We start from the raw sequence: 25,744 nt of genomic DNA, 5'->3' as shown, positions 1-25,744 counted from the left end.
GCAACCAACCAGGGAAAAACACAAGGCTGAAATACAGACTGGTTAATGAGACACAGGTGGTTAACAAGAGGTTTTACGAGACACGGGTGAAAATGATCAAGGGTGGAGTTTAGAAACAAGGGGGCAGTACTGGGAAGAAACAAAACAAAAGTACATGGAGGACTGGGAGGGACCAATCATGACAATATCAATGCCAATCATCTACAGGAAGATTTGGATGGCATGCAATTAGTGATGTGCTGACTCACTGTGCAGCGCCTCTGGACAAGCAAAAACAAGAAACAAGAAACAAGACAACATAACAAGACAACGATCCACAAAATGCATCAGAATTAACATAGAACTACTTCAAAAAAGAAAGATGAAGGTTTTTAATTGAACTTCACCATCCCAGAACTTAAATATTCTGCTTTGGTAAATACAATGTGCATGCAAAATGGCCTATGAATATTTTTGAACTAGAAATGTTCTAAAAAGTAGGTAAAGAAATCTTAAATCAGGAATAGAAACACTGTAAAAAATAACTTTGCATTAAATTTTACATAAAAATATGATATATTAGTTCTATGCAGATAACATTTAAAAAAATTTTAAAAACAGCAAAATATGTAATTTGTCCAAGGGAGGCAGTTTTTTTCTTTTTTGTTCCACTCAGAGGTTCTTCCTTTGAATCTATGTTCCATTCAATGTTTTTTCCTCATGTGCTAACAAGGTTTTTTTTCCTTTTGATTTATGGTTCTTATCAGTGTTTCCTCTCCAAGAGCCTATGAAGTTTTTCCTATTGAGTCTTGGTTCCTTTCAGTGGTTCTTCATGATGCTCCTAGGGAATGTTTCTTAATACATCTTGGTTCCTCCCAGTAGTTCTTCATAATGTTCTTTCCTTTGGAGTTTTGGTTCCTCCCAGTGTTTTGCCTTCATCTTCTCAAGGAGTTTTACTTTTGAGTCTTAGCTCTCCCCTGTGTTTTGTCCTCATGGTCTCAATGAGTTGTTCCCTTTGGAATCGTTGTTCCTCTCAGTGCTTCACGTCATGTTTCATTTTTGAGTCTTGGTTCCTCCTTTGTCCTCATGTTCTCAGGATTTTTTCTTATTAAGTCTTGGCTCCTTCTTAGTGTTTATTACTTCTTTTTGGGATTGCCTGCCTTTGTCACTGTTTAGCTTTGAAGCATTAACATGCAGGTGTCATGTATGAAGACGTGATGAGACCTAATGGCGTCTGACAGAATGTCCTTCATGACATTTGCAATTCCATGTCTGAAGACCAGAGATAGGCAGTGTTCCTTCTAAACATGTCTTTTCCCCCCTCCCTTTGTTTCTTTTGAAACTTTGTTTTGTTGTTGTTTATGGGCTTCTTTACCACCTCATATGCTTGTAGGCCTAAAATGTGCTTCTTGCATTTGTATCTTTAACACACTACACACAAAGTGAAACCAGACTGGTTAGCTGATTACAAGAACAGACACACGCCATTATGCATATCATACAATGAGCTCAATAGTGAAATAGTGAATGTGCACATGAACTAACATGCACTGACCAGCTCAATAAACCCATAGACCATTTTACAAACCACACTTCGCTCTTTTTTGAAGAGTTCTGCTAAAATCTATACTTAAAGAAAGGCTGATTGAATATTCGCAGTATTACAGTCAAGCCTCCCTTATTCTTTCCTCCACAATGAGCTCTAATGATACGTTAAAACTCAATGCTGGCAAGGGAGTGGTACGACATTTTTCAAAAACATGAATCACTGTCATCTTTATCAGATGAGTTTTTTTTTTTCCCTCACTGAACCATGGCTACACTCAGGCTTTGGCAGCATGTAAGAGGATAAGAAAAAGGCTTTTATGTTGAAAATCAGGTCATCCATACCAAGAAGCTGTGCATGCTGTAAGAGTGCGAAGGGCTACATCCCCCTGTCCCTGATAAAATATCAAATCTGGACAGAAAAGACTGACATTGAGGATGAATCGGGGTCTGCTGATTCCATCTGGGCTATCTGCAATTGGCCTCAAACAGAAGAAGCTGGGGGATGTGACTCATTTGCCTCCTTTCCCTTCTCTTTACCACTGTTTTCTAAAACCTCTTCTGTATCCCGCTCTTATCCTCTGACCCCATCTGTTTTCACAGCAGCAAATTCAACTGCCTTCCTGCTTGTCCTTGCCTCCTTTCTGTCCTATAAGGGTCTAGTAACTCACAGTTCACCTACTTCCTGCACTTCAGGTGTCTTATCTAACACTGGTCTTACTATCAAAAAGACTTTTTTTTTTGTATAACTTGCATACTTGTAAGGATTTAGAAGGCTGTGCAGTGAATTCATGGGTGTCCTCTCCCAGCTCTTTATCCCTTTCTGACTGCTTTTCCAGTGCCTCTTGCTTTCTTGTATGCTCTTCATTCCATCTGACTTATCCACTCTACTTCTCTCTCACTCTTGTTCACAGTCATCTCACCCCTCTTGGCATCCTCAGCTCTCCTACATAAAGGAAGTTTGCTCCCTCAGAACTCTGCCCAGTAGAGTATTGTCAATGGCATTCAGGTGGTTGAGGGGATGCAGTCTGGTTACATAAACGCTGCCCTTCCTCACCAATCAAAGAGCCCTCTTGCTGCATTTCATTACCCTTGCTGAGCCAAGGGTGGCCATGCAGGAGCTCCGTCCACTTCAGCAGTGTGGACACAGCCTATGGGCTGCCCTTGGGCAAATTTACCTCACCGGTCTTCCTCTGCTTGCCAGTAAACAAGAAACAGACACCTTGGCTGCTAATTGCATATACATGACTGGATCCTGCCCTCCGATGTAAAGAACTGAGAAACTGGGAAAGCTTTTTGCAGCATGGCAAGTTCAGTGAATAGGTACACTACAAGTCAAATGTTTGGTGACTCCAAGCCCTTCATGCAAATAAGTACATCTCATTTGTAAGTTTACAATTACACAATACTGCCAAAAGTCTTTGCTTGCCTGCCTTCACATGCATATGAATTTGAGTGACAGCCCTTTCTTAATTATTAGGGTTTAATATGATGTCGGCCCACCCTTTGCAGCTATAACAGCTTCAACTCTTCTGGGAAGGCTTTCCACAAAGTTTAAGAGTGTGCTTATGGGAATTTTTTGGCCATTCTTCCAGAAGCGCATTTGTGAGGTCAGACACTGATGTTGCACAAGAAGGCCTGGCTCACAGTCTCCAATCTAATTCATCCCAAAGGTTTTCTATTGGGTTGAGGTCAGGACAAGTTCTTCCACACTAAACTTGCTCATCCATGTCTTTATGGATCTTGCTTTGTGCACTTGTGCACGGTCATGCTGGAACAGGAAGGGGCCATCCCCAAACTGTTCCCACAAAGTTGGAAGCTTGAAATTGTCCAAAATCTCTTGGTCTGCTGAAGCATTAAGAGTTCCTTTCACTGGAACTAAGGGGCCGAGCCAACTCCTGAAAAACAACCCCACACCATAATCCCCCTTTACCAAACTTTACACTTGGCACAATGCAGTCAGACAAGTACCGTTCTCCTGGCAACCACCAAACCCAGACTCGTCCATCAGAGTGCTAGATGGACAAACGTGATTCGTCACTCCAGAGAACACATCTGTTCTTGAGCTAATCTGAAGGCCACATGAAGTTTGGAGGTCTGTAGTGATTGACTCTGCAGAAAGCTGGTGACCTCTGCGCACTATGCACCTCAGCATCCGCTGACCCCACTGTCATTTTACGTGGCCTACCACTTCGTGGCTGAATTGCTGTTGTTCCCAATCGCTTCCACTTTGTTATAATACCACTGACAGTTAACTGTGGAATATTTAGTAGCGAGGAAATTTCACGACTGTACTTGTTGCACAGGTGGCGTCCGATCACGGTACCCTGCTGGAATTCATTAAACTCCTGAGAGCGATTCATTCCCTCACAAATGTGTGTAAAAGTAGTCTGCAGGCCTAGGGGCTTGGTTTTATACACCTGTGGCCATGGAAGTGATTGGAACACATGAATTCAATGATTTGAATGGGTGAGTGAATACGTTTAGCAATACAGTCTATTTAACATATGCAAGTCTGAAAGTCAGGGTTATTTTGAGGAAAGTTACAACATATAAAGATTTGTGATAGTTTCCTTGGAATAATGCCATACATAACACATTTTATCCAATTGTCAGCACTCATTACTTGAACCCAGGCCCAGATCATCCCATGGGTTTTATGGGCACAAACCACCAGGGGGCCTCTGTGGCAAAACAATCGCGTCAAAATCGAAACAGATAAATAAACATGAACTCTCTATAAAAATTGTGAGATTCTCTACATCATTCCTCAGTGTCTGAATAATTTTTCCCTACAATCACTGCTTACCAACCCACTCTCCACCATAACTTCAAGCCTTCAGTTTTTTTAGCTGTAAGACAGCATTCCTGTGAATGTATTTTGAATTTGAAGCTTCAGATGTTCAGCAAGGCCACAGAACCCTTTTAGCTTCACTATAGAAACATTTGAAACACAAATTTGTAAAGGTAACATAGGTTCTTTGCCACTTCAGCTGTGCTTCCTTCCTTTTACATTATGTAGAGCTTCAAGCTTTAAAAAGGTCTGCTACACATGCGCATACATACTCATTTACAAAACTGGTTCTCTAAAGGGGCATCCACTGAAACAGGGACCAAAAATTGGTTCTTTTATGGGTGTGTTCCTATCCCTGGTCCTGGAGGTGCACTGTCCTGCACAATGTAGTGCTTTCCCTCCTTTAATGCACCCATTTCGACACAGTAAGGGCTTGTTAATGAGCTGATTAGTTGGATCAGGTGTGTTGGGAGCAGGGAAAGCACTAAAATTAGCCATGCAACGTGCCTCTAGGACCAGGGTTGGGAAACACTGTTCTATGGCATCACACAAATGTGCTTGTCACAAGCAGACACATGCTTTATAGGCTTTATAGGCGCTGCATCAGTGGTTAGGTTTATAGTACCTTATTCATTAATCTTATTCATGTGTACAAACCCTATTCCAAAAAAGAAACAGTAGATAAAATGTAAAAAATCAGTGTTTTTATATGTGATGAATTGAAAATGGCCCAAAAAAAATATTTAACCTTTGTCAATGATCAGTTTGTTGCTCCATCTATAAATGCAAGATGCTACTATGCAAAGCCACATTTAAACAGCATGCAGAAAGGCTGCTGAGTCCTCATAGTTAGAGCTCACCTGAGATGGACTGACACAAAGTGCAAACACATGCTGTGGTCTACTTTTCAAATTGCTCTTGGAAATAATGGACATTGTGTTCACCAGGCCTCAAAGGAAAAGAAACATCCCATTTGTAACCAACACAAAAAGTTCAAAGACCAGCATCTGCCATGGTATGAGGGTGTATTAGCACCAAAGGAATGAGTAACCTGTATGTAAGGGTACATATACATTTTGGAGCAACATATCAGGGACGACCTTGCTTGTTCCAGCAAGACAATGCACAGCCACACTCTGTATGTATTACCACAGCAAGCCTGCTGTCCAGACCTGTCTCCCATTGAAAAAACGGCACTTTATGAAGAGCAATATATGCCAAAGGAGACCCCGGGGACACTTGTTGAGTAACAAAAGTGTTACATCAAGCAAGAATAGAAAAGAAAAAAAAAAACACTTTCACTACAGCAATTGTTTTCAGGTGTTCCCAGATTATTGAACATTGTTAAAAGGAAAATACAGTGGTAAACATTGCCCTGTCCTAACTTTTTTGGAACATGTTGTAGGCACCAAATTTAGAATAAATGTATAAGACAACATATCAAATGTTGTTTCTTGAAAAATATTTGCTCATTTTGAATTCGATGCCGACAACAGGTTCCAAAAAAGTTGGGACAGGGGCAGGTTTACCACTGTGTTTCTTCACCTCTGCTTTTAACAACAGTGTAGTTTTGAAAGTGAAATGTCTGCCCATTCTTGTTTGAAATGGTGGACAGTATCTACGTAAATTTAATTCGTCACTGTACTTGTTTTATTTTTGTATCTATAGTTTACTGAAGTATATCCATTTAGGGTGGCTTTTTACTTTCACTCCACTACATTTCAAAGTCAAATATCTAATTTTTTACTCCACTACATTATGCAAAATCTGCCGTTCCTTTTGGCTTATGTGTGTTTAGAAACGTAAGATCAAAACAAAAGAAGTGTGAAGCAAGAACACCAATCAGGGTACAGCGTGCACTTTGTTTTCAGAATCAGAATCCTTTATTGATCCCAGAGGGAAATTGCAGTTGTTACATTTGCAACCATTTATGTAAAAGAATAAACATTTTAATAATTTAAAACAAAGACAGAGACATTTGCAATATGTACACAGGATTTAAGTTCTTATGAATACAGTAAAGTGGTGGTGACTGATATAATAAATATTAAACATCTAGTATAAAGCAGTTCAAATAGTTGTACCTCTGAGTTATTGCACACAAGTATTATTACACATATGAACAGTTTGGCATTGAGTTTTTCACAGATGAACCACACTTTGTGAATCACACACTGAGTTATAGAGTTTGATGGCCACAGGTAAGAATGACTTCCTGTGGTGCGCTGGGGTCATTATGGTAGAATGAGTCTTGCACTGAATGAGCTCCTGTGTCTCATCACCATGTCTTAGAGTGGGTGGGAGCCATTGTCCATAATGGCCTGCAGCTTAGACAGCATCCTCCTCTCCAACGCTGCAGTCAGCAAGTCCAGCTCCACACCCACAACATCACCGGCCTTGCAGATCAGTTTGTTGAGTCTGTTGGCATCTGCCACCCTCAGCCTGCTTCCCCAGCATGCAACAGTATAGAGGATAGCACTTGCCACCACAGACTCATAGAAGATCCTGAGCATAGTCCGGCAGATGTTGAAGGACCTCAGGCGCCTCAGAAAATATAAACAACTTTGGCCCTTCCTGTAGAGGGCGTCAGTGTTCTTAGCCCAGTCCAGTTTATTGTCAATATACACACCCAGATATTTGTAATCCTCCACAGATGGACACAGGGGTCATCGGTGCCTTGTCCCTCCTCCGGTCCACCACCACTCGGTTCTACCTGGAAATTGTTTACCTTCAGTGCTTTGTGCTTATGATCATTTTAATAGACGTCAGCGTCACTAATTAATTACATTCTATTAAAAGACTGGTTTCCCAAGAGTGACACTGGAGTATTCTCACCCAAAATGAGTTCAAGAAGTGAGTCTTGTTGTCTTGGTAAAATGTAATCAGTTATAATGAATCTTTTAGTACTTTTTAATTTTGATACTTAAGTACATTTGAAGGCAAATACTTTTGTACTTTTACCCAAATGGAGGACTTCTACTTGAACTAGTAATATTTTACCTTGGCTATCTCTACTTAAGTACATGATTTGTGTACTTCCTCCACCACTGCTTGTTTGATATAGGATTTCAGCTTCTAAACATTTCTGGATCTCCATTGTCTTCATACGTTTTGAGCCCATGCAGTGATTTCCACAATGCAGTGCCACCTGAGGGCCTAAAGATCATGGGCAGCAAATTCTAGTTTTTGGCCTTGGCACAGTTTGCTTATGTAGTATTTCACAAAGTGATAAAACCCTCCTCATCTTTACTTCTGAAAGACTCAGCCTCTCTGGGATGCTTTTTTTTATAACCAATCATGTTACTGACCTGTTGCCAATTTACCACCAGGTGTTTTTTTATTATTTCTTTTACATAACTTTACCAGCCATTTGTTGGACCGTCCCAACTTTTCTGGAACATGTTGGCATCAAATTCTAAATGGGGATACATTAAAAAATTACCTTTGTACTATTTTGATTTGAATATAGGGTTTAAATTATTGCATTTTGTTTTTATTTACATTTTGCAGTGTCCCAACTTCTTGGAAAAGGGGTTGTACATGTTCCCTACAGCCCTAACTTTTTTGGAATTGGGTTTGCACATAATCTTGCTGTTGTTTTGTTTTATATGACTACAGGGTAGTGGAATTTACAGGATGATGACTGTGCTGCTGTAAGCAATAGGCTATAACATCATAACAACACTGCAGGAGCAGAACATGGTGCATTTGGAAAATGTATTGTCTAGAAACATGCCACTGTCTTTATGCAACAAGGGCAGGACAACACAGTTCTTTATGAACTAATAACTGCATTAATAATGCGTTAACAGATTTCTTTAAAGCTGATCAGAATGATTTTAATTTCTGCATTTATTAGCTAGTGCAGTTTAACACAGTTTAAATGTTGTTTTAAATAGATGACAAATAAACTAATGTTACACTAGCCTGTAATTATATTAAAGAGGCTTGTTCAGAACCACTAAGATAACCTGAATTTAGTTTTGTACACCACAAGCTCCAGCCTATGCAGCTCGGACAAAACATTCCAAAACGGTCTTTCTTGAATGAAAGACTCACATATAGACTGACTGGCTGACTTATTGACTTACTACATGTGCCATTATAATATCTTGCTGCAATTGTGGTGCTGAATTGGTTTCGCAGTGAGGGGCGGCAGTGGTTACACATGTTAAAAGTAAGTAGTGCCTAAACACATTGACGTTTGATTCATCAGTGATTCACATCATGGTATTACTGCTGGTATTACTTTCACTAAAATAGGTCAGTGATCAAAACAATGTGTCATTCACTTTGCACATTTACTCATCACATTTATGGATCGGGGTGGAAATAAACAAGGCGACAAGAATGTGCGATCACTTTGGCATTGTTCTAGGGCCTCACCCACGCTCCGGCTTAATTTGTCACACCACCTGCTAGGTCTCCTCCTCTCTCTTTGTTCTGTACCAGCATACAAACACACAAATGCGCATGCCAGACATACATAAGTGGTTATTGATTATAACAAGTCTTCTTGTTCCTTTAGTGTGTTACATGTTTAATCCAAGTAACACATAAATTCACTTTATTGTTCAGCCACGTAATACTTGTTTATAAACACAGTTACAGCCAAGCGCTATTGTTCATTTCAAGTTCTTCAAATGGAGACAAGATACTACATCCTCCTTCCATCTAAGTACACATGTATAGGCACACAACCACACTCAAGACTCTCTCATGCTTTAAACCTCCAGCCTGATAGCCTTCTTGCGCTAAGCCTCTAAACAACATGTAAAAAGGCCCCAGGGTGGAAGTCATGTAGAAAAGAACAAGCCTTCCGGATTCCCTGCTCGTCTTTAAGGATGAAAGGTCCACGGCCTACACAGAGAAGAGAGAAGAGGACGCCGGTGGAAATCTCTTTCATCCCTGAGGGGTTTTGCAAAGAGAAAAGAACTGGGGTTCGAGCTCTCTGCTGTGTCGGACGCTGCTGAAAGAAGAAGCTAACCCTGGCACGGGGGAGGGGAACGCGGGTAAAATCTGAAAGACGCCTGGCCTCTCAGATCTCTTTTATTGGATTACGTCGCATGGAGCGGACTTAAAAACGTCTGGCATTTTAATAAACCTCTATAGTGTTGCTACGCTGCCATTTACACAAAAATAAACAGGAATTCAAAAATAAACATCAAAAACACAAAGCCGTAAAAATGAAATGAAAAGCTTGATTGTGTGACAGCTGCCAGTTATCAGGAACTTAGACAGACCATGAACAAAGCATCATCATCATCATCACCATTAAATATAGAACTAATCAATTTACCGGCTCTAATTTGAAGAAGAAGAAAAAAACACAAACATCAAAACCCATCAATAAGGCCTAATGGCTTGACTGGGTCTAATTGAGCAGAATAATCAAAATCAGTTTGGGTGCTGTTCAAGCCATCAACACTAAAAGTGTTTAACGAACGTGCTGAGATCCAGCCTCGCGATGGGCTCATTGAGCAGCACCGATGAAATTAAGCCTGAATGCAATTAAAATGCCTGTAAACCGTCAAAGTGTCAGACCTTACACACTTTGCATGTGATTGTATGAATAAGCTGGACTAAGCAACTTTAGCCATTCATTCCTTCCTTTTAAGACCTGACAAATGGCATGTTTGAGTGCGGTAAGGAGCATTAGAGAGTCTCTAATTGTAGGCAGGTAGACCAAAGAGCTCTGGCCTGAAGTCCTCCATGCTGTCCAGCACCAGCGTGGCCTCTTGGGTCAGGCTGTGGTCCAGGTTCTGGTCAGGGATCATGACAACTTGCATGCCAGCTGCCAGGCCCGCCTTCACCCCATTGGGTGCATCCTCAAACACCAGACACTGTGGAGGAAGAACCAAATATTCATTATTAACTGAACTGCTTTTATTTGAATGCATTGGGTTGGTATAAAAAGTGACTGTGGAGTAGAGGTGGCCCGACACTAGAGGTGGGCAATGTAATATTTATCATTATTGTGACAACTTACATCACAGTGTGCTTTCCTAAGCATATCATAGATATTGTCAGTCCTTGAAGAACTAGGCTTTCCTAAAAAAATTGGCAAATACTAAGATCCAATTTGGAAAAAATTAAAATGACAAACTTTTTTTTGAATATACAAACGATGATGCCTAGTTGAGTAATGATTAAAATGATTTTTAATTGTTTAACATTTTCCAATTTAAGTGACTAAATTGGTTATCTATAATCTGAACATGTATTTTTCACAACTGTTCATTTCACTATGTGTACACTATAGTCGTACACCTATAGCAGGTATTCAGTTAGGCTTTGGAAATGGTCAACCTCCATCCAGCGAGATTCAGGGAGAACGAACATGGTGGACTGAGATTGAAAATACTCTGCTACGAATAAAATAGAAGGTTAAACAGAAGTCTGTAGGTGAAGGTGCACTATAGGGTAATAAATATGGTTATGCATTATGCAAATGGAATACACTTGCAGAAAAAGGCCCTTCATTCATAATTTCAAAGTTGAAAAGAAGCTGCCTTGGAACGCCTCAGTAAAGCAGAATGTACATGGAAGCGTTGAGCAGCAGATCTGAATATAGCCCTACTTTCTGCCGTCTTATTCATCCACTACCACTTCCTGCTTTATCCCTCGCCTTCTTTACGTGAGGCGGAATAAGAGACTTCCAGCTGTGTGCTTCTTACAGAGTTCCTCTTCAAGTCACCATAATGCAGTCTATGTTGCAGGAGCCCCACTGAGTGGGTTCAATATGTGCTGCAAGTTGTATCTTACTTAACCTCCTGACAAGTGGTCCTGCTGGGAACTCTTCAGCTGACTCAAAAAATCTGACTTGAAGGACTATGTTAACTTAAACAGCATCTGCAAAGCTTTTAATGGCACAAACAAACAAACTACAATTCTCTAAGCGTTTTTTGCTGTATTTTTGTTTAGTCGGACGAAAGAAAGCAGCTTGTATGCAGAAACCAGTTGTAATTACACTGAGGAAGAAAGTCCTTGCATTCCGTCCCATTCTGCTTTCTGTACACAAAGAACAAAAAACGAACCCACTTGACTTCACCATGAATGGACCTAATTGACTTCTGTGATGTCACTAAGCCCATCGCATGGCGGACTGGAAGCATCACGCACAAAAGGCCAGCGGAAATACGCCGCACTTCGGAGAGGAAGGCTTAGCTAATTCCCTTGTGTCAAGGGCCGCAATTAAAACTCTTAATTACGCAAAAGAGCCCCGCAAATGACCCGTAATCAGAGACTCTTGCATTGTGAGAACGGAAGAAGGGGAGGGTGGATAGGGGGCTGGAACACAAAAGCATAGCGTCACATAGTGTAGCGGCTAATACTGGCTTTGTCGCTGTCAGCCATTTGAAGTGGAGCAGCATCACTCTCGTCGGATTAGGGACGGTCTGGGACGCCTCATGCCAGAGAGGGTTGGTAATTAGTCATGGCTTCTATACGAGGCAGCACCGAATGCATGTCAATCATGCTGGCAGCTGAAAAAGGAAGAGACAGGGACGTTCACACAAACACTGCTAATTAAGACAGTGAGTCTGTGATTTGAGAGATGCCTTAGACCAAGACAGTGAGTGAGAGCTTTTGGAGACAACTAGGTGCTTCTTCATAGCCTTATAAACAAAACTCTGATAGTGGTGATTTGATGAAATATTATGTGTGAAATAATAATGTAATGTTGGGTTTGGAAGAAGTTTAACTAAATTCCTAATTTGGCTTCCTGTTTTTTGCGTCTTAACCCTCCACCAAGTCTATAAGCTTAAACATGTAGGGATACTGTGGATAACCCTCTTGCCAGCGATTAACTTGCGGTAAACGGAAATGTAAACAGTAACAGTAATATGCAAATTACCATGTGAAATCAAATGTTTGTAGAAAACGTTAGAAGACTTTACTTAAGGGCTACTTTCAACTCTCAGCAGTTAGGCGAATGCAAAGCCGCGAGCTTCGATTTAAAGTTTGTTGTTCGAGTGAGCATACAGCCCAGATATGGCTTAAAACCAGAGACAAGACATGATCTGACGTCTTAACTGACTTAATACAAACACGGTTAACTACCAAAGTTCTCGAGCAAAGAACTCGTACATCTCTCACTGAAGGCTGGCTTGGGTTTTTTTCTTCGAACTTCCTGCTGCGTTTTTTTTTTCCAGGTGATGCTGCTGATTTCTGACTGGCTATCGCTACGGGACCAATAGAACTGAGATAAGCTGATTAAACTTGTAATTCACTGATTTAGTCTCCCCATTTATCCCATTTTTATTTTCATACTAAACTGATCTATAGTTCTCCCCACCCTGCCCTTTTTTAAATTTATTTATTTAATTTATCTATCATATAAATCTAGGGAAGGTGCATTCAATTCTGGTCCTGGTGATTTACCTGCCTGATTCAACTTCTATCTGTACACATTTAATAGAAATTTTTTTGCCAAATTTTTGGGGATTTTTGCCAAATTCCCCATTGCCAATTCCACAGGCTAGCTAGGGGCCATCTGTTCACAGGGAAAGATCCAACCCTTTCATAAAAGGGCCAATCGGCTTGTTGGTTTAATCTGTAAGTGGAATTATGTGCATAAGCAGTACACGCAACAAGCTGACATAAGCTGTTAGCATATTATGTAGGAAATATTTATCTTTTTTGTCATAACAGTTTTATTGTGGTTACTGAATAATTCACCTAATGGATAGCAACTCTTAAAAGGATGATGCAGCATCTCCTGCATCTGTAACATACAGCCAACTACCACATTTTCAAGGTAGAAGAGATAACCTGCTGTCTCAAAACACACTTATAATACAAGCCAGTGGGCAGGTGTGCCTGCCCATTGGTTTCTATTACAAGAGTTTCAAGTCAAAAGGTTTTGTGTTCTTTCACTAGGCAAAGAGAAACTTGTCAAAATTGCCTGTGGATTTGTGAATTAACTAGATGCTGCAAATGCATCAGACAAAAACTGAGCTGGACATTCCTTTATGGTTAATAACAGAATAATAAAACTGAAGTTTAAAGGGTTGTTTGTTTAAACCTGAAATAAACTGTTACTGACCAGCAAAGCTTTTTGTGCCACTGTCACCAACATGTGCAGGTCCACAATTCTTAGTTTCCACAATCGTATGTTTACATCCCAACAAACCAAATGTGTACTGGATGTTTTTGCCCATTCAATAAAATAATAAATGAAAATACATTTCCAACTTCTAGTTTTGTACTATAACACCTTTAGAGGGCAACAGCAAGTAATGTTTGGTTTTTTGAGCTTGAGATGTTCCTTTCGGAGCAACTAAGCAGGGATGCAATGATATGGGAATTGTCTGCTACTATATGCCTGCTACTAAATATCGTCAGCTAAGGAGTAAGACAGCTAATCAGCCAATCTGGCCACTTTAGACTCATCCTTTCACAAAAAGACTGATTCTCATTGTAATTATTTTATGGCAATCATCAGCTAAAGTTTCATTATAGTGACAGGCCAAGTCACTAGCCATAAACAGTTTTTGTTGCTATATGCAATGAGCTACAACTTTCCTCTCATCTGCCAGTATTCCAAACCTTGGTGATGGAAAATTTCCTACCTTTGTCTCCACACACACACACACACACACACACACACACACACACACACACACACAGTCAAAAGCACAAGCGCGATTATTCTGTGGCAGTCACCGTATAACGAGTGGGTAGACACAAGACACAAACACATCAGAGCGGAGCAGCAGTGGAAAAGGAGAGTAAAGGAACACTCAGGTGTGTTTGTTTCTGCTCTTTGAGGCTACCTAAGGGCAATGGGCCGCTCAGACCACCAAACGAGACGTACACCTAACACACATCCCTACAATTTCTTTTCCAGTTTAAGTATAAAGACAGAGATGATTAACTCAAAGTCGAGTTATTATTGAGGTTTGGCTGTGCTATTAAAATGCAGAAATTACATAGGTATTATTTTTACATTATATTTAATGTTTGAATATTTCTTTTGTTCCTTTAACTTCTGTGTCAGTATCTTTAAAACAAAAAGGATTTTGGTAGCACTACGAAATATATGATATAGTTTAGCCTCTTACTATATTATAGTACAGAAAGAGGCCTTGAGAAAGAGCAACTTGATGATTACCAAACAGTTTGTTAACAACAGTTAATAATTATACTATTATTACTTACACATTATGTACAAATATCTAATCATTCTGACATGCTGAAAACTAATCATTAGTTGGTTTACAATGATTTAGATATTTCATACTCAAAACTAACATAAGTTGAAATATTAAGGATATACTTTAAAACATTTCATAATTATTACATTACTTTGTACATTCAGTAGCTTTTTTTTTTTTACAATCGTATAACTTTCTAATGCATACACCTCACTGTGTGATTAATATATACTTTTTAAAAACATTAATAATCAGTAAGTGGGTCTCTAATATAAAGTTGCGGTTTCATAATGTATTTCTAAATATTACTGATTATACCTAAATATGATATACACAATATTTCCAGTTCTTAACTTATTTGTATGTCACCAAATACATGGTTTATAATGGTTTATAATTTAAATGGTAGTATTTATTGCTGCATAAGTCAAATGGACATTAATGTTAACTACAGTTCACAAATTACTGTTGCAATTTAAATTTAGGGCTGAGCATTTATGGTACCCACCAAATTATATTAAGTACTGAAAAATTCTGTGTCACTCAATACCAGTTTTCTCAGTATTCCTGAGCCTGTAAGCATGCTTGTTCCAAAATCTAGTGTGGTGATTGTCAAAATGATATTCTGTATGCACTTTATTTATGTCCGGGGTTTCTGGTTAGTCTATTCCCCAATGTGGTTTGTAAATACTGTAAACACTGTTTTATCTGCTATATTTATGGCTTCATCTGAACTTTGAAAGAAGTTATTGTAATATGTGATCATTCGAGAATCCGTATGAAAGTCAAAGTGAAGAGGATTTTTGAACAATACTTTAACTGAGGCCAAAAACTGCCAATTTTACAAGCTAAGGACAAACGCAATTTGTGATTAAGGACAAATTTTTTAAAAGTCATTACCATGCTGGCTATATTATCGTCTACTATATAACCACACAAACTACAGGAGGTAAATAGTAGGAAGGAGATAAACGAGTCTTAGTCAATAAAAGACATCTGACAAGGACAAAGCTCTAAAGGCAACACCACTGGGAAAATCATGTCTCCCTCAAAACCTCGCAGTGCAAGACTGAATAAAATCTCCCTCGATGGACTGTTGCTCTTGCCAAATGATGCATGGTGCTCACTTGTCATTTAAGCTCAGATTGAGAGCTTGGAAAACAAAGGTAGAGGATGACGATTACAATAGGCAGCTTGACACACATGAAAGCTGACATTTAGCACTTGATCTGTGCATATCCAGACCAGGCTGCATACACACGAGCCCTGATCGCTTAAAGTGAACTGCTGACGACCCAACATGATACAGACGCGACCTGACACATTCGCGTCCATCTGTGGTCCAGCGCTCATGGAAAATGTCACGAGCCAGATGACCACTGCACATCCAAGTGACCCGCGGCTCCATCGCACACGGCTTACGCAAAAAAGCTACATATACATAAGAGCGTGTTTGCACCCTTTCTCGCATGCAGCCGCATGATCACAAATGCCACACTCACATAGGAGAATGAAAATAGCCCCGAACAGTGAAGGAGTTCTGACAGGCAGAGGAAAAATCTCATTAAAATTACCTCTTCCTGTCAGAGCCAGCGAAGGAAGGCAGGCCTATGAAACATGGCACAAACCCTAATATAGAGCACTGTATAATGTAGCCCTGGGGGATGGATACACGCATAGGCCCACACAAATACACACATTCTTTATGAAGGCATCGACAGCCTGGCAAGACGTCAAAAAATAAATAAAATAATAATAAACCCATCAGTCAAACAGACTAATATAGTGTCTGACAGTGAAGACAATCACGAGGTTGCCTGTATCTTCTCATATCTTGTTAATTACTCCTTTTCTGGAATAGAATGCTGTCTGGATGAAGCACTGGACGTGAAGGGTAAGAGAACAGCAGCTAGAACAACCTGTCAGGAACCACTTGTACTAGACCTTGTCTGTGTCTTTTCACTCTTTAGTTGAAGTGCAAAGACAGCACAGTAGTGTTTAGATAGCTAAAGAAATGTTTGGATATGTCTGACAGTCATGCTCAAAACCACATGCTAAACCAAGAGCGACCACAGGGACCTCCTTACCTCAAATTCACACTAGACACATCAGCGAAACGATACGACAGCACAAGCTCCATTTGTGAAGCATGAAAAGTGACTCTTTATAAAATAGGCCAATGACACTGTAATACGTTATCATTTTGAACATACATCAGTGAGCCAAAACATTATGAACAGCTGCCTAATAAGCAAACCGTGTGCAGGGTACATTATCCTGCTGAAAGAAGCCACGGCCACTGGGGAATATCACAGCAATGAAGAGGTGTACCTGGTCTGCACCGATGTCTAAGTAGGTGGCACGTGCCAAACTGATGCCCACAATGCCCAGACACAAGACTTCCCAGAAGAACATTGCCAAGAACATCACACTGCCTCCATCGGCTTGCGTTCTAGTTCGTCTCTCCTCAGATTACTGTCAATAGGTACTCTCCACCGCTGACCAGAAACACCTCACTAGCCTTTCCATTTCAGAGATGATCCAACACAGTTGTTTCATCATAACAATTTGGCCCTTGTCAAAGTCACTCGGGTCTTCAGTCTTGCCTATTTTATTCCATATCCTACATATCGACAACAAGAACTGACACTTTGTTTAGCATCTAATATATCCCAGACCTTGACATGTGCCACTGTTACAAGATAATCAATATTATTCACTTCATCTGTGTTCATACAGTTTTGGCCCAAACATATCCAAATTGTGAAAAACAGGTTCTTTTGGAAATTAAGCAGGTTTATTTTGGAAAGGTGGTTAAATGAGCCATTGCCACATGGCACCCCGTGTGACACTAAATTTGAGCATTTGTTATTAGCTGCATAATATAGATCAATATTACTATTTTACACGATAGAATATAAGAACATTCTCTATCACAAATATAAAAGACATTATTCTCATTTAATTGCACTAATATGATTAATTGCAATTCATTAATTTTGCTATTTCTAGTTTCACCCCCCATCCTTAACCTCCATGCTATTCCATGCCCCACAGTTTGAATATCTGAGCTATAGAAAGTGAGAGTGTGTGATTTGAATAGATCTCATTATAAGTTTATGCTGGAAAAAAAAAAGAGAACACATATTTAACAGACAACTTTGACAGACAAAAAAAACAAACAAAAACCATCTAACACAGCTGGGTGGACTACAGCACTGGAAAAATGAAGCTGTATCTGTGCCATTAGACAGAAAACAAAAAAGTGCTTTTATGCTAAGTGGCCTTTAGCAGCATTAGTAGTCATACACTACTGTGCAAAAGTCAGATACCAGCCTGTCACTTATTTTATGTTCAGTTGAAACACCCATTAAGTACAGGCTATTCATTTTTCAGCATCAAGAAAAAAAGCAGAAAACATTTTAACACTGAATTACAAAAGCTTTAACAACTGAATTTATTATTAATTTTTTCATTACTTAGTGTCCACCTTTTGCCTTTAGCTTAAGCTGCCATTTTTGTGAGACTTGCTTTCAGTGTTTCAAAGAAATCTGCAGAGATATTTTTTCCACAACTCCAAAGTTCAGTCTTTGAAGTTGGTTACCTTGCCTGCTTCTAACGATCCAAGAAATCCCAACAACAAAAACCCTGACTTACTAGGTCATATGTTCAGTTGCTTCTTGTTAGTCTATTTCCTTTTATCATTTACTGCTTCTACACATTCTTTCAGACCCATAGTGTCGAGTGAAAGGATGGACAGAAATACTTGAGGGTTTTTACAAATATGAAGCAAGAATGTGTCTTGATTTTCTCTTAAAGATCGGATTAATGTACTGCTTCTCTGAGAATATGAGCCATGTCTCATAGGTAATCTTCTCAAACATCTCCTGATTAATGAAGAACTTGTACGTAATGGCCGTTTTAATTGGAAAGGAAATAAAAAGGTGGTCTGTGACTTTTGCATGTCTATCCTTTTGTATCCTACTATTGAAGCTATTCTCAGGACAAGGGAAAATATACACTGCTCAAAAAAATAAAGGGAACACTCAAATAACACATCCTAGATCTGAATGAATGAAATATTCTCAATGAATACTTTGTTCTGTACAAAGTTGAATGTGCTGACAACAAAATCACACAAAAATCATCAATGGAAATCAAATTTATTAACCAATGGAGGCCTGGATTTGGAGTCACACACAAAATTAAAGTGGAAAAACACACGACAGGCTGATCCAACTTTGATGTAATGTCCTTAAAACAAGTCAAAATGACGCTCAGTATTGTGTGTGGCCTCCACGTGCCTGTATGACCTCCCTACAACGCCTGGGCATGCTCCTGATGAGGTGGCGGATGGTCTCCTGAGGCATCTCCTCCTGGACTAAAGCATCCGCCAACTCCTGGACAGTCTGTGGTGCAATGTGGCTTTGGTGGATGGAGCGAGACATGATGTCCCAGATGTGCTCAATCGGATTCAGGTGTGGGGAACGGGCGGGCCAGTCCATAGCTTCAATGCCTTCATCTTGCAGGAACTGCTGACACACTCCAGCCACATGAGGTCTAGCATTGTCCTGCATTAGGAGGAACCCAGGGCCAACCGCACCAGCATATGGTCTCACAAGGGGTCTGAGGATCTCATCCTGGTACCTAATGGCAGTCAGGCTACCTCTGGCGAGCACATGGAGGGCTGTGCGGCCCTCCAAAGAAATGCCACCCCACACCATTACTGACCCACTGCCAAACCGGTCATGCTGAAGGAAGTTGCAGGCAGCAGATCGCTCTCCATGGCGTCTCCAGACTCTGTCACGTCGGTCACATGTGCTCAGTGTGAACCTGCTTTCATCTGTGAAGAGCACAGGGCGCCAGTGGCGAATTCGCCAATCCTGGTGTTCTCTGGCAAATGCCAAGCGTCCTGCATGGTGTTGGGCTGTGAGCACAACCCCCATCTGTGGACGTCAGGCCCTCATACCATCCTCATGGAGTCGGTTTCTAACCGTTTGTGCAGACACATGCACATTTGTGGCCTGCTGGAGGTCATTTTGCAGGGCTCTGGCAGTGCTCCGCCTGTTCCTCCTTGCACAAAGGCAGAGGTAATGGTCCTGCTGCTGGGTTGTTGTCCTCCTACGGCCTCCTCCACGTCTCCTGGTGTACTGGCCTGTCTCCTGGTAGCACCTCCAGCCTCTGGACACTACGCTGACAGACACAGCAAACCTTCTTGCCAAGCTCGCATTGATGTGCCATCCTGGATGAGCTGCACTACCTGAGCCACTTGTGTGGGTTGTAGAGTCCGTCTCGTGCTACCACGAGTGTGAAAGCACCACCAACATTCAAAAGTGAATAAAACATCAGCCAGAAAGCAGAAAGGTACTGAGAAGTGGTCTGTGGTCCCCACCTGCAGAACCACTCCTTTATTGAGTGTGTCTTGCTAATTGCCAATAATTTCCACTTTGTCTATTCCATTTGCACAACAGCTGTGAAATTGATTGTCAAGTGTAAGTGGACAGTTAGATTTCACAGAAGTTTGATTTACTTGGAGTTATATTGTGTTGTTTAAGTGTTCCCTTTATTTTTTTGAGCAGTGTATAAATGAACATAAGTACACATTCTGCTGTATGTTTTAGAAGTGAGTAAGTAAATGTATGTGTGTGTAGAGCTCTGTTAGTGTATCTGTGTGTAGAAACGATTGTTGACGCTATTCTCAGGACAATGACAGATTGCAGGCTGCATCTTTCAAATGAGCAGGGAGCCTGGGGGGCAGTCCAGATAGGGGGCGATGTGGAATAGTTTATTATCTGTGCTACAGGAAAAAAAAGAGAGAAAGAGAGCGAGCGAGCAGAACAAGCCCACTACTTCTCACACTTTATTAAAACTGTGACATATGAGTCAATGGCCACTGCATGGAAACAGCATGTGCTCGGCCACTTAACATGGCCCAGTCTAATATCTGGTCATCATGGCTTCAATTTTATTCCTTAATAGCCACCTACTGCAAACCTGGGGAAATCAGGAGCACTATGGTCAATGGAAAACGCCCTATAGACTGAAGAGGATAGGGAAGGGAATCTGACAAGCCAAGGTGAAGAGGACGATTTCCCCTGGTCTTACGCCCAGACGCAGGTGCAATCTCATACGAATGGGTCTAAAAGGGGTCTCAGAAGTGCCAGCCTGGCCAGTGCATGATGACTGGCCAAAGAAATCATTTATCAAGTAGTACTGCAAATCAAATGTACTGCACCATAGCTTGTGGTGGCTGAAGATGTCAAGGTTTTAGCTACATAAGTTTGAAATTAAGCCAATGAGTCTTCTCGAAGTTTCTAGAAACTTCCATGAAGCAAATTCCTTCCTAGGAATTCTCCAATTTCTGAGAACACTGTTCAGAGGAACTTACTCAGCACATCTGTTGTCTTTATTGATGAAAGCATAAAACCATTTTCCCTCTTCTGTGCCATTCAGTGCTAGATGATAACCTCCATTGAAAAGGATTAAATAACTATTTTAAAATATTTCCTGAGACTCAAAAGAGCTTAAAAGTAGAAAAGTGAAGGGGGAAAAAGCATCGGTGTGCATTTTTCAACACCTGATAATAATTTCGACTTAAACTTTAATTTCATATCTCATTTCCCAGCACTTGCTTGACCTTTCACCCACATGGGGCTGAGAGAGTGATCAATACTATAAAGCTCCTTAATAAACTAACACACACGCACACACAAACACACTTGAGTTCTGCTGCCCACACACTTTTCAAGAGGTTTTTGAACTTGAACAGCTCTTTCTGTAAATACTCCCCACTCAAAGCTGGAGGTTTGATAAAGTGCTCAATGGGGATTTGAGCAGTAAAGCCAGAATAAGAAAAAATCCTCGTCTTGGGATTGGGCCACTGCAAAAATACATAAACACCCTGAACACGCGCACACACATATGCATATATTTGCACTTTCAACAAAATATTGTACCAGAAAGAAACAGACCATATAACACTGCAGAAGACATGCCACTGTGCCCTCAGAATTCCAGCCTCATTTTAATAGCTTAACTGAACATCCAAATTGCTCACTAGGGTCACACTGACAAACGAGGTCCTTCAAGGCTATGCACTAAATATACTTCACATCTGAATCCATGGGTCAACACATTGGCTTCAATTTGATGTTCCTTGGGGTAAAGCCAAAGAAACTTCAGTAAATGCAACAAAGCAAGTTGAAAGCAAAGACTAATATCTGCAGGTTGCATTATTACGTCATTTAGTGATGTTTGCAGTCCACATCAAGTCAAACATTCAGAAAGAAATTCTTAGCAAATGCAAACTCAAAGATGCAGGTTAAAGCTTTAAACGGGCCTGAAACCAAACTTGAATACAGCCAAGAAGAGTCTGACCCTGGAGTCCAAACGGAGTCTGAAACCACCACATATATATATATATATATATATATATATATATACACACACACACACACACACACACACACACACACACAGTAAAAAAAATTATATATGCATACACACATTTAACAGTGTAGATAATAATTTTTTTTATGCTAATTAAAGTAGAGTCAGGGAAATGCAGTTTAAATATTGGATAATGATAAGAGATTGTAATGTTATTATAATGTGAATCCAACCCAGGCTGACAAATGGAACATGATGCCTTCGTCAACTGAGGATTGTACTGTATTGACCAAAAGGTGATATCTGTGTACATGCACCAACACCAGAGCATGTTTTAATCACAGCAAGTAAAGTTCATGTGACAATAAATAATAATATAGGCTATAGCTTAAGCTCAGCCAGTGGTTAAACCAGTGGTTAATTTTTTTCACAATATGTAGACATTTAACCGAATGCTATTCAAATATGACTAATAATTTACAAAAATAGAACATCAACACCTGGGTCGACCTAATTTAGTAGTCTGGTTATGTTTCCATTTTCAATGTAATGTATTACAGTCAACGTAAAACATTTCTCTTTTCTTTCAAAAGAAATGTATTCACCATGGATATGGTTACAAACAGGGTCTTTCAAAAAGGAAATACTCAGGCTGGACCACCTACAAGTGAAACAGTTAAGAAGCCTCAGACTGAGAAAAGTAAGAAAATTAAGTATAAACCAAAAAAAAAAACAAAACAGATTTTTGTCAAATTAAAAAGAGCATTGAGAGTTTCACCACAGTGTGTGTGATTATATATGTCTCTCTGTCTGCCCAGAAATGGACTGGTGACCTGTCCAAGGTGTATCCTGCCTTCCCCCAGTGCATCCTGCACAACCCAGATAGATAAGCATCGTAGAAGGTGTGTGTGTGTGTGTGTGTGTGTGTGTGTGTGTGTGTGTGTGTGTGTTTGTGTGTGTTCACCACCTCCTTCAGGAGCTGGAAACTTTAATCTTTCAGATACAGCTTGAATGTCCATAACTCAATAATTTGAGCTGCTTTTAAAAAGATTCTTATTCCATCTGGCTGAATCTTGTTGCCAGTGAAAGTTCACAGATATCAGAGTGCAAATAATGTTGCAATTTCACCATGTGAAAAATCGTGTTTGGTGCGAATGACATCAGTTATACACATGACCAAATTTACTGCTGTCCGAAAATACTGTATATATAAATTACGCTCGGTGTCTCTATTATGTCTGAGAACAGAAAACGAGTAACTGCCAGTCAGCGCTGAACATTCAGAGGTCTTTTTTAAAACAAAGCTCTGCAGCCAAACAAATTACGCTGCGAACTGAAGGCTAAACTAATACGCATTTAAACCTAATGAACTAAGCCAGACCTCCTTTCACAGCTTTTATTTTTACAGCATGTCACTCAGCAGCACTTGCTAGCTGCCAAACATCATCAAACTCAGTCAATAAACATTCTGGTATTTTTTTGTTTTGTTTACTGTGTTGCATTTTGTTATAAAATCAAGCAGAATGGAAGGGCTATTCTGATTTTTGTATTTTCGTTTGCACTTCAATTGATCTGGTTGGTAAAATCTTGTGGGCTGCAGCTTTTGTGGTCACTTAATGTGGTTCTAAAAAGAACCTGTGAGTTGCACTATAGACTACAGTTATGGCAGCCAATTACTATTATTAGACTACTAGGCCAGGCTATATTAAACGCTCTCTTTTGTATGTGATAACTCTGATGTAACCTCAGCAAAATCATTTAAGCAGACATTCATGTTTAGGGGGAACATGTACTTAGAAGGCTCTGAAGGGCTGTTATAAGTCCAACAATATCTTATGTGACTACAGAAAAAAATTCCAAGACAACTGTGACTTATTTTTGTGCACTTTAAAGCTACGGACGACATTTTGTGACTTTTAAATTGTCCAGCATATACCATTGTCACGCAGCTTAAGTCTAGGATGAGGGGTTAAATTCCCCTCATTTCTTCTGAAGATTGTTACTTTGGCTGTTCATGCAGTTTCCTACATGTGGTAGCATGAGATAAGATTTCACCTGAAAGAAAGGCCACAACTCATTAACCATAAAAAAGGAGAGACGGGCTTTTACTTTCCATACGTGACCTCTGACTCTCTGAGAACTGTTCCAGATTACTGAACCGTCTTCGTGATAGATGAAGATGGAATATGATTTGCCATAGTTATGAGTGATAGTGGTAGAACATGGCTCTCCTCGATGTTCAAGTATGTTCGTGAACTCCTGCTCCTTCTCGTCTCATTAATCCAAGCCGTGCGGCTGAACTCAAACCACCTTTTGTAAAGATCTGTTCCCTCCAGGGCTTTTTGCCCCGACTGAGGAGTGAAAAATGCCCTTCTCTCTTTGAAGAAGGTGGTCCATTCCCTAGCTTCTGGTCAGAATGGAGACAGATGAACAGGAGTCCATTCATTACTCACCTGTGAGGCGGTGCTTCCACGCCTCAGGAAAGAAAGGCTGCTTGGTATTCTCCATGCGTAGCCCTACTTCACATCTTCCGTGTATGGAGAAGCAAAGAGAAGCCAGAGATCCCAGTCCACAATCTTTGCAAATACTAATATTAATGTAACACATACACTGGCTGGTTCAGATCTTGGCAAAAGCAATTCGAAACAGAAGCAGCACAAGTGAAAGGGTTTTTTCAAGTGTGCAAGCCAAGCACTGACCATGTCCAGGATGTGTCTTCCTATAATGACTAAGCAGGTAAATTTTTGATCTGAGGTACCATTTGAAGATCCGGCATATTGCTCAGAATTCCATTTTTAGTGCTTTTAAGTTTATGACATATTTTGAAAATGCCTGTTGCCCTTTACACTCTGTGTAGACTTCATGAGGAATCGATTAAAACTATTTTTTTCCCAATTACTTGGAAAAAAGTTTGGTTCCATTGACTTACATTAAAAGTAAAGTGTGTTTTTTTCCTCTGACAACAGCCATATATTACAGAACCCATGCTAGCAAGGATCAGCTGTTACACTTTTCAATAACGTGTTATATCCAAAATTGTTACATAAATGGATACACAGAATTTTGTAATGAAACTCGTTATGGTAGCATGGTAATGAGACATCTGACATGGTAGTGACATTTTCGAAAACAAATTACAGTTCTGGTTCTACTCTAGTCTCCATCTGCTTAAGACAGCTGTAACCACCATAATAACCACAATCAATAATTTCATTCACCTTTTTTGGTCATTTTATGCCAATCTAAAGAGTCTACCTAGCTCACTTGTGTGAAAGTGTGAAAATATGAGCGCGAGCACTTGTTCTGTGGAGGCTAGAGTACATGCAAATAGCATTAGCATCCTATCTATGATCTAGTTACATCAACATATCATTCTAGTTTGCACTCTGAAGCGTTATGGGGCATGTAATAGTGCTTGGTGACTTCACCTGGAAAAGTAAAGAACTCGCTAAATCAAGCAGACAGAAAGAACACCCTTGGGTACAGTTAGGTTCTGTTGGTAACAATCTTGAGAAGGCACCAACAATCCTAAACCTGAAACATTCTGTAATGGACCGATGGCCAAAGGAAAAGTACAGTTTCAGTTTTCTGCCATAGGTTCTGAGATTATAGCTCATCTTTATCCATTTGTGATTTTTCCTATTCGTCTTGCAGATTTCACTGAAACATTAAAAATAAACTATATAGCCTCTCTATTTATTCTACTGTCTATTCATTTACAACAAAAGAGGATGATTATATTAAATTAGTTAACATCCCGTCATTTTTATACCAAAGAGTACAACATTTTAGCGTTCAAGGACTGTAAGAAAACAGTCTAATGACAATTTTATATACAGGTTCAAAATCAAAACAGGAGAAATCCAATTATGCCAGCCTC

At 40.0% G+C, this 25,744-nt stretch overlaps 1 protein-coding gene across 1 annotated transcript in view; it reads right to left on the bottom strand.

Moving 5' to 3' along the window:
• Positions 1-8,831: 8,831 nt before the first annotated feature.
• The window catches only part of LOC108428251 (pseudouridine 5'-phosphatase), a 29,230-nt gene continuing 12,317 nt past the window's right edge, over positions 8,832-25,744 (bottom strand). The window contains exon 4 of the mRNA XM_017699122.2: positions 8,832-10,161. Coding sequence (XP_017554611.1) covers positions 9,985-10,161 — 177 coding nt within the window. The 3' untranslated portion in view covers positions 8,832-9,984. The remainder of the gene's footprint in view (positions 10,162-25,744) is intronic.

The sequence above is a fragment of the Pygocentrus nattereri genome, chromosome 12, assembly GCF_015220715.1.
Source record: "Pygocentrus nattereri isolate fPygNat1 chromosome 12, fPygNat1.pri, whole genome shotgun sequence".
Lineage (NCBI taxonomy): Eukaryota > Metazoa > Chordata > Actinopteri > Characiformes > Serrasalmidae > Pygocentrus > Pygocentrus nattereri.
Note: the sequence above shows the minus strand (reverse complement) of the source record. Positions and strands in the feature narration are given on the sequence as shown.